The sequence below is a fragment of the Chamaea fasciata genome, unplaced genomic scaffold (assembly GCF_029207755.1).
Source record: "Chamaea fasciata isolate MVZ Bird 193981 ecotype frontalis unplaced genomic scaffold, bChaFas1.0.hap1 SCAF_5, whole genome shotgun sequence".
NCBI lineage: Eukaryota > Metazoa > Chordata > Aves > Passeriformes > Sylviidae > Chamaea > Chamaea fasciata.
In genome coordinates, this window is record NW_027094090.1 from 45,598,816 (window position 1) to 45,609,466 (window position 10,651).

General features: G+C 35.3%; 1 protein-coding gene across 1 annotated transcript in view; it reads left to right on the forward strand.

The window, feature by feature from the left end:
- The window catches only part of CFAP54 (cilia and flagella associated protein 54), a 106,966-nt gene extending 96,870 nt beyond the window's left edge, over positions 1-10,096 (forward strand). The window contains exons 65-69 of the mRNA XM_066183417.1: positions 1,234-1,419; positions 2,640-2,746; positions 3,550-3,736; positions 5,097-5,174; positions 7,762-10,096. Of these exons, the coding sequence (XP_066039514.1) occupies positions 1,234-1,419; positions 2,640-2,746; positions 3,550-3,736; positions 5,097-5,174; positions 7,762-7,881 (678 nt within the window). The 3' untranslated portion in view covers positions 7,882-10,096. The remainder of the gene's footprint in view (positions 1-1,233; positions 1,420-2,639; positions 2,747-3,549; positions 3,737-5,096; positions 5,175-7,761) is intronic.
- Positions 10,097-10,651: the final 555 nt, after the last annotated feature.

Below are 10,651 nucleotides of genomic sequence, written 5' to 3' on the forward strand. Positions count from 1 at the left end.
AGCAAAAATTAGGTTCTTCCCATGTCCATAAATGTTTTTTCCTAGTTTTTTTCACAGTCCATGCTAGCAGGATAGTGGGTGGTTCATTACTGAATCAGAAGAGGGCTGTAGTAGGTAGGTCCTCCATGCATACCCATGGCTTACCATGGGTTATGGCCACTGAGGGCACATCCATGTGCTCAAATTTGACTTCCACATGACTGGGTTCATGGTTACCTTCACTTCTACTAAAGTTTCATGAGGGATGGTAACTGGCTTAATGGCATAAGATTAGGTTATTGTGAAAAATCCATCTTCTGCGCACTTGGATTTACTGCCCTGGAGTTGTCATACGCTGAATTTTCTGTAGAGAAAGTAGGTAAAATTCTCCATGTTTTCAGAAATGAACATTCAAGACTTGAAGAGAACTAACTGCCCAGGGAGCTGTTTTCAGTGTCCACATTTTGGAATCAATGATGGAGACATTAGGACCTTTTCAAATAGCTTCCACATTTCCTGAAAATATCACTGTTTGGCCAGTGTTCTCTGCAGATCTGTGTAATACTTAAAAAAAATAGAGATGGTGTGTTACTGTTCAGCTTTTAAATAAAATATTTCACAATTTTAAGAAAAGGTTTTGTTCAAGAATGAATGTTGGCTGACAGGATTTCTGCATTAATTCCTTGGTGAATGACAGCCAACACTAGCTATTTGATGAATGCCCTGCTAATGTTCCATATGTATTTTATAAAAATACTACAAATCCTCACAAATTGATTGAATTTTCAGCAGGTGTCACCCTTTGTTAGGTGTACAGCTGAGAAAACAGATAGGTAAATATAAACAAAGCATTATTCTAACATTCAGAATCCTGTTTTAATTATCAATGTGTATACTTGAGAAATAACTTTTTTATCGCTAAGTTTTGTATCCTCAGTGTGCCAAATAAAAAATTGGAGCCAAACCCATAATGCCGTAATGATTTTAAGTCAAAGGCAACAATCATTGTGACTCTGGGTATCTCTAAGTCAGCCTACAGATCCTTTCTATTACCTTTTGAAATGTGTCATCACAAGAGCTTTGAAAAGTCTTAACTTGGTAAAAAGAACACTTTTAAAACTACCCATGTACCTGAATAAACATATATCTATGCTGGAATGAAAGTCATACCAATTCCAGTAGACACTAGATTAAAACAGATTTTTCCTGTTTCACTACAGAAAATGTAATTTAAACTTTTATTTCGTGTTTCAGGTGTCTCTTGATGCTAGTGAAATTACATCAGAAGTGTCACGTGTGAGAACTGATTCTCCAGTTTCTGTCATTGCAGAAGAAGATGAGAGGACAGAGAGTAAGGCAGCAAGTGCTTCGTATAAGGAAATTAACATTCAGTGGTATATTCCTTCTGTGGCAAAGCCATCAAACCATACAGAAACCAAGGTATATCCAGAGCAAAGCAGTTCCTTAGGTAGTGGAACAAATTAAGTCTCATTTCCAATGGATATTTGTGTTATGAGTTATCAGCTTTTTAATCAAATTTTGCTGATAGGAAGAATTTATTTACTCTGCTGCAAACCTGCTCTTTAGAAAAACAGAATGCCCTGACAGTTTTTTTGCTGGCAGGCCAAAAAAACCACCTTTTTTTTTGCCTGTATAGAGCTTTCAGGCTGTACTGTATTCATGCCTGTTGTAAATCCCTGATGTCTTAAAGACCTCCACTCTAAGTTTGTGTAGACCTGACTGATATATTCGAATAATAGTTTGGTGGGAGACTCTTGGAAAAGCAAGGATACACTTATACAGGAAAAATGGGATTTTGTGAGTCTCATTTTACTAAAATATCAGACTGAACATGAAAGATGAAAGAGATGGGAGGGTTGCAGTAATGTGAAAGACTATGACATGGAATTTGTTTTATCTTTACACAAGGGAACAATGTGTAGGTAAAATTTCTGCTACAGCAATAAAAATCCAAGATCTCAAACTTTTTGGCATGGCAGATCCATTTCTAAATTTCTATTAAACCCATTTATTTTTATTAGGAAACTGATAGAAGCCCTGTGAAGTTAATGTAAATAATGCACCTTTTAATATGGTTTTGCAGGTTACTTTAGCATGGTCATACAGATCAATATAGGACTAGGGACAACTCTTAAAACCAAATAATGCATGAATGCCTTATTCTTGACATTTTCCATATAGTCCAAATATTCAGCTACCATTAGGAAGCATGTTTTCAACTGCACTAGTAAATTCTTGCAGTGAAAGATGAGAACATTCTATTTAATTTTCTTACAATGATATGGCTTTATTAGATTAGTGAGTTGTGCACACTTTTTGGATTTAAACCTAGCATGATGCCAGCCATGCTGTCATTGACAGACATCAGGCCAACACTGGGATTTTCATAGTGGCACCAGGGGGTATACTTAATTTTCAAACCCATAGTAATTATATCCAATTAAATTGATTAAATTTATTTTAAAACTACAAAAACTGAGTGGAGTACAAATTCATTATGAAGTCACACTCCTCTCTTTTTTGAAGGTCAGTTATCTAAGGCTTCATCAGTACACTGTATTTGATATTTATTGTACTCTTATATCACTGAAATAGCTCAGGTCTACTGTATTAGTTCAGCCATTCTATCTCTTTTATAGGTTTTGTTGCTTTATGCTTATAATATAAACCCCATCAAGATGAGCGACATCACGGTTTTTAGTCCAACATCTGCATTTTCAGGCCACTTGTGGATTCCACTGGCTAGGTAAATAATCACTGACTCTGTCCTGTTATTTCATGCTGTATTAAAGATCAATCAGACATTTAGGACGAGAGAAAATAAAGTGCAAAATATCAAAGAGCTGTAAATCTTTAGAAGCATTCATTTTTGCTTTTCAAAGATTTTTGACTTTAAAAACTGTAAGATGTCGTACACAGTGTTAAACCCATCCAAACAGTTGCTTTTTCAATGCATTCATTAGCATTTTAGTTTGGATTCTTAAAGAACCAAATAACATATGCTAATTATATTACACCGGCATAGCAATGTAGCAGATCTGAGAAGCACTCCCAGCAGTTATTCCCATTCTCTCAGTGGATCATCTACTTTCTCCATCCCATATTACAACTCTGAGAATGCAAGAATTTTTCTCAGTTGTAGCACCAGACTCTGCCCTTAGTTTTACATCCTATGGCACTTTTCATTATTTCTTCCTTGTCATTCACCTGCACTTAAAATTCTTGGAAGTGCTTAATGGGTGGAAGGGAAGAAATAATGGGCAGCCTCTGCCACCCTTGTGCTGGTTGGAAGAAAAAGCCTTTTCTTAGAGAGGCATTCCTAAAATAATACTTCCCATTTTTAATGTAAAAAGCTAATGCATTCTATAGCTCCACTTTATTAAATGGAAGACTTATTTTTTGTAAAATTATGAGATCAGTCCTGAAATAAAAGAAAATGTAGAACCTAATCAATATGTAATAAAAGCTAGGTCAGCTTAATTATAACCTGGAAACAACAAATATTGTTGTTTTGTAACAGCAATAATGAAAAACTTTGTCTTCTTTTAGAATTATTTCTTTAAGGGAGAAATTGTCTGATCTGAAGGAGCAAGTTGAAATATTGATGCAAGGTTCTAAGAGCTTTTCAACTTCAGTACCTACAAGTTTTCTTGAGCAAAGTGAAACTTTGAAAATAAGTCCTTCAAATAAACCCAAAATCAGTGATGCGAAAGTGCATCTTGATGAAAAAACAGAAGTAAGTGAGAACAGTTTGGCTCTTATATATGTTTGACTTAAGATGTCTAGTTTGGGGAAATAAATGACAGGCAACTTGGAAGGCAGACATAAAGGCAGATGTTAAGCTTCCCTCACCTCTTTAAAGAAAAGTTGAAATACTTTCACTCTCTATTTAATATCTAACTTTTCCTTATATATTGCTTGTAACTTCAGAAAAAAATCTCAGGCATTTTCAACCTTCTACTTGGAAATAAAGGCTACCTCTTTAGTTACATAGGCTTGGAAGTTGATACCTGATTTATAGTAATCTACATCTGAAAATCCTTGGCAGTGTTAAATTAGCATGGCGATCAACCCAAAAGTGCTTTTTAAACATCAGTTACATATCTTCAATGTAAAATGGGCAGTGGTGGTTTCTGAAATAAGAGCCTTCTACTAATGCTATTGAGAGATGACTAAAATTGACCCTGAATTTAATTTCATTTTCTCTATGCCATCTTCCTCTTTTCTTTTTATTAGCAAGGCTGCATATGGTCCACAAGCATATAACTCTCCCCACACACACACACAAAAGGTAATTTCAGAATTTTCCATGTGCTCTATTTGAGATAATGTCATCAGAGCAGAATGTTGCCACAGCAGAAGTGCTGCTTGATAAATGCCAAGGCAAAATAGACGTTTATTTTCAAAGTGGGAGACATTTATCATGTGACAGGATTCTCTTTATATCTATTATGTGAAATGATTAATGATGTAGAGGCTGTCATTTTGTCTGATGGATGCTGTGAAACAGTGACAATTGTGCACCGTGCCATTATTATGAGGCTGTATTTTGACCAGCTTGGAGAACAAATGATATTTTGGCCAATCACTGTTTTCAGAAGGGTAGATAGAGTTGTCCTTTAGTGGGCATTTCTGATTACCTGAAGGTGTTTGCTCAAACTATCATTAATATATGTCAGTAATTGGTAAAACAATGTTCAGACTATTAGTAAGATTAACATGCCATGCATTATATATGTATAAATATCATCTTGTCAGGGTGTTTGTTTATCCTATCTTCAGTAAACACATAGCAAAAGTATGGTCAGTCACTGGATTTAAAACCTGAACAGGAGCAATTTTGCCTCAGTAGAAACTGCAAGATTTGGGCATTGTGTTTGTACAGGAAACACAACTATTTGTGTTGTAGAAAATTTATATTCATCAGCTAAGGTTTATTTTGCTGTGACTTCAATTAGAATAACCTAAAACTTGAATATTCTGAAAAATTTTGTAAGGCTAAGTCATCTGTTAGCTTATCAGAGGAGACTGATAGTACAGCATATGTTTGTACTACACAGATAATACAAGGTTTTTTTCTTGTTTTATACCATTAGGAAATTGCTAAAAGGTGTTTTTTTGAAGTCGAAGCACTGCTGTCTGTTGCTCCAGCCCCATCCTCTGAATTAACTGAGGTATGTTGTTCTCATTAAGAGTAAAAATCGGTTTTCTGAAATAAAACAATCGTTCAATGAAGCTGAAATGTGAATTATACCACTAAGCATAAGCATCTTCCCGTTTTCTTTTTTCCTCATTGTTGGACTCTGTTTTGGTTTTATTTTATCGTATTTACAAATAAAATACAAATGTGCATGATTGCAAACTGTGAATACCTTCACTGTTCATTAGAATCAACTTTTCATACATGCAAAAATGTATTAAAAGGGGATTTTTCCTCACAATGGTTGATAGTCTCATCCATCACTCTCTGGTCATTGTTTACACAGACTCCACTGAATTTCCATGATGCAATCACCAAATGTAATTTCTTTCCATTCTTGCATTTTTGCAGTTATTCAGGCTTGATTATTTAATTTTTTTTAGCTTTCTCTGCCTTGCCCATGACATGTTTTGAGAGATAGCATACCATTTTTTTGTCCATGCTGTTGGACAAAACATCTTATTCATCCTGTTAGTCAGTGCAGTCAGTATCCCAGAGGAGACTCTGGGTACTGGCCCATGGTGGGGAGCAGTGCTGTTCAGTGTTCTTAGCCACCTTGGGGACATCAGGTAAGGACCACAGCTGCCAGGGCTCAAGGAACTCCATGGAGGATTCTGGAATCCACTGTAACATATCATTCCCATAGCTAATCCTCAAATATCTTGCCAGTAATTGTTCACAATGGAATGATAATGGAAAAGGCTGTACTCTTCCAGTCAGAGAGCTCTTCCTACCAGAACAGAATCTGAGTTTTATCTGAAAACAGTTGGGCTAGTGCCTGTTACAGCTGAGAGAATCTGTCATGCTGTCCTGTGTGTCTGGCAGTCCAGTACCTGAGAGTACATGCTTCCCTTTGATACACATTGCACCATTCTTGCCATCCCTCGTTATCTATACTGAACATCTCTCTCAAATGACTTCCAGGCCTTCATATCACTCAATCTGGCTTTATCAGTGCATCAGAGTGTGCTCTCAGCCCTTCTGCAAAGCTGTACTTTTCAGAGTCCCACTTAAGTATCTTCTGTGGTAGCAAGATTTGATAGATTCCTAGGGAAAGGCATAGACAGACTTCCAAAGAATCATGGAAACTTTCTGGAACTGTTTAAATTCTTGTGAATTCCTTCCACTTTGCCTGCTTCTATTTGTGGATCTATGATGGAAGTGAGGGAGCAGATTTAGTGGTGTTCTTCTATTAAGAATATGATGTTTACTGCACTGTTTTATCCTCTCTAAATTCCACAACAAACTAAAATATTTCAACAGGTGGAACATCACAAAGCTTTTCATCATGAAGTTTCAAACACAAACTTCAAGCTAAGAAGCTTTGAGATATGGTAGTTTTGGTTGAGCAGCTGAAGCCTAATCCTTCAGGTGCTGGATACCTTCGCTCTTCTCTGAAGCTAACAGAACTTGTAGGGTGCTTAGCACCTCATTATGGATAGCATATTTCAAAGTAGCATTTCCAGGCTTTCATATAAGTTGTATGTGTGCATTGCCCCGTCTCAGCCAGAGACAGAAAGCTCAGGGAGGGACTATGTACACCACAGAATAGTACATTCCTTTGTTTTCAAGCATTCAGAAGAAGGCTACAGATACATTTCTTATATGTAGTTTTTCACCATTTCCCCCCACCAAACACTTTTCTCATCTTCTGGTGAATTAATTGGACAAAGTCAATTCTAATTTGTGGTTCTTGTTTTCTCATTGTCTGAGCTGTCACACGTCTATCGTGTTTCCACTTTCTCTTCTTTGATTCTGTTTTTTCTGTCTGTCTTACAGAGCTTTTGATTCAGCCCTGAATTATATTTATAAATGGAAAAAGTGCATTTTCATTGAATTATTCATTTAAAATTACTTGACTCTCCATGTTTTAAGAATAAAAAAGGATTAGCCTACTTGTTTTTAATGCTATTTAATGAATGGCTATATCCTTGAGGGAGATAAAGGGTAGTGTTTGGAAGATCCAATCTCAAATGTTAGAAGTAAATTTATAAATAAAATAATCACATTAAAAATTAACCTCCCTAGGTAGCTTGTTCCAGGCGTCTCTTCCTTCAATTGTTTTTGTTGGTACCTAAATCACTTAAATAGTTCTCCGTGTTTAATGGACACTGCCCTCTATTATCATTGCCCTCTATTTCACCTTTTACTGTCAGCTCAATTTCTTCAATTTCTTATCTTAGGAAAAGCCTTCCAAATTACTAACCATTCTTGCTGCTCTTCATTTCACCTGCAGATGAACATGATATGAAGAGATCATGATAAACTTTGTGAGCAAGACTGTTCAGAAAGGTTTCCTCCCTTGAATACTGTTTGACTAGTTTCCTGCTAGAGATGTCATTAACCACAAATTTATATCAAGGCAATAAATATTTCTAACTTACTCACTGGTTGTAGTTCAGAAATCTGGCTTTATATGGAAATATTGGTATATATGTGTATGTATATTGGTATATATGTGTATATATATATATCTGTATATTGGTATACATGTACTTTTTGGTACCTCTAAGCTTAATAAAGTTATTAATTTACTATTTTTTATTTTATTTTTTCCCTAGATCCCATTTGATGTTACTTTGCAATCAATAACAAATTTGGAAGATATGTTTGATCTTGCCAATGGATGTGTAATAACTGAAGGAAGTCTTTTCAATTGGATTGTTTCTCTGCTTCACTAAATGCTATTTTGCAATAGCTTAATCAGTTAGTAGCTGAATGTTACAGACTTAGACTTAAGTTCTAATGTTAATGTAACAACTTCATTAATCACACCAGGATTTGGCTCCTGTTATGTTTTATAATTTTCACTTTTAGCTTATTTCTAATTATTTAAGCATTAATAGTTTTAAAATTTAAAATATTTTTAAGGAATTTAGTATTTTATAGGTAGTTTCTTTCTAAGAGGATTTTCTAGCTTTTCAATAATTTCTTATTGTTTAGAAAAGCTGAATAGGTTTGTAGCCTTCTAGCTCCCGCTAATAGATATTCTTTTTTTCCCTGAAGTTGTATTCTCATCAGCAGTTTTTAAATTGCTTTTGCAGTTATCAAAAGTTGGTATTGTTTCTGAAGTTGAGAATTTTTGGGGCGGCTAAAATCATCACTGAGTTTGTTCTTTTATTCATCTGCTTGGAAATGAGCATTTCAGGCTGTTGAGGGTGCAAGTGATAATTCAGATGTCTTCATAATTTCAAAGCATTTTTTCAAAAAACAAACAAAACCCCCAGAACAAATGAACAACCGCCCCCCCAACAAGGCAGTACAAAGAATAAAATGGTCCAATACAGAATATTTTTATATCATTCTAAAAAGCTAAGGGAACCATTCTGAATGTTGCTTTAAATATTATTTTAAAGTGCTCAAGATACACAAATGAGTCCTAACAACAGCCGCCTGAGGCAATATGCTTGAGCATATTCTCTGTCTCAATAGGTGGAGCATCTCAAATGCTCCAGAGACTGAGACGGAGAATTTGACATGAACAAGTGAGTTAGCGGACCAGAGAGGGGCTATGGCTCTTTGGTTTTCCCACATCCCAGAGTCAGGCACTCCTTAGCTACTTACATTGATTTGTTTGCAAAAAATGGCAAAAAACCATAGGACGTTTTGGCAAGAATCCTGTGAGACTTGTCCTATAACTAGTTATAGTTTTGTATTTTCAGGAAAATTCAGCATTAATGGTTACCATTTCTGGGTTCATTTCCAGTTAAAAATGCCAGTCCCTTTCACTTCAGTCAGACAGTCCCTGTACTGTAGCCCAGTGATAAAACAATGAACTTTTGTGAATTATTTGGAAATTGCAGATTTACTTTGGCTTGTGCTTTTCAAAAAAATTTACCTGGCTGAATCTCTTTTAGGGAGAAAGAGGGAGAGAGAGGTAAGATTCTGAATAAGGAATATCTTAAATATGATCAGTACAGGAAGAAAGGGAATAGTTTTCTGCTATTTTTCTTCATTCCTATAAAAGAAAGAAGGCTGGATGTATTTGTCTTATGTGTAGCTGTTTAGAAGTTGTGCTGTTTTTATTTTGTGTACACTTTTCTGGAATGCTGTAGGTAGTAGGAAAATTAGATAATTTACAGGATAATGATACAATGATACAAAGAAAGGAAAAAAGCAAGTCATCGATAGGGCAGTTATTTTTTCAAGACAATTTTAAAACTGAGTTAGTATGATTATTTACTTTGACTGCCTAACAGCCAGTTTGGAGGAGACACTCCTTAGCATTATTCTTTCATTAAAAGAATTTATTGTTCTGCAGTTGTTCAAGAAGCAGGAAAAATAAGAATTGACATTACTCATTTTTCCTTTACAAGGAACAAGTAGGAAATTGCAGCTTTTTTAAAAAAAACAAAACCAAACCCAACAACAAAAAACCCCAACAACCAAACAAGGTGTTCTGTCTTTTGTTGTGCTTTGTAAAAACTAAAAACCTATCTTTTTCTGTTGGGGGTCACCTTGAGTATTATCACAAGCCTTTTATGCAGCTTAATTAATATTTGTAAAACATGGTAGAGCATGAGGTGAAAATGGAAGTGAAGTTCTGATACAGACAAGGTGTTTTTTCAGTCCTGTCTGGACCTTGTTATATTTCCTATACTTGAAAGAGAAATATTAAATAAAAGCCTTTACCTATTCATTTGAAATATATTCCTATACTTACTTTCCTATAATACATACTTTCTAAGATTTTTTTAAAATAAAAATATTATCCTTTAACACAGCACAGTGAAATAATAACAGTAAAACACTGACCTCACTGTATCCATAGCAGCAGATTGTATTCTCAAAAACACAGGATAAAGTATTCTATGCAGGTTTCAGAAGAAACATTAGGGAAAACATTTTTCTTTTAGCATATAATTAAACTCTTTAGTTAAAATCAGCTTGTATGGAGGGAAGCTCATATCTGAATGTCTCCAGTAATTGCACAGAAAAAAAAAGTATAAAAGTAATTGCAAAGTAAATTGTTTCTTGATTATTTATTGCAGTAGTTGGGTGGGTTTTTTCCTTACCATTAAATGGAGACTAAAGCCTTCAATAGGTGAAACCAGAATAGATTAGTGTCAGCACCATGCTGAATTAGATTTGCTTAGAATACTTGTCTGTGTCACTGTCTCCAAAATTAAAAAGGTAGAGGAGGAAGGAGGATTTCACTATGTAAGGGAAGACCTTCCTGGTACGGGAAGTTCTTCTTTATGATCTGCCCCATACAACAATGCCAAAGAGCTACTTACCATATTGACAGCTTTGAACCCTTTCATGTTTACCAATTCTTTTCAAATTTCAACTGAAATATTTCTCCATTCTACATCTGTGGAAGGAACGGATAGTGCTTCCCTATCTGATAAATCATGGGATAGGGCAAGGAGAGAGAGAGAAAGAGAGAGAGAGAGAGAGAGAGAGAGAGACAGACACAGAGAGAGACAGAGACAGAGAGGGAGGAAGAGT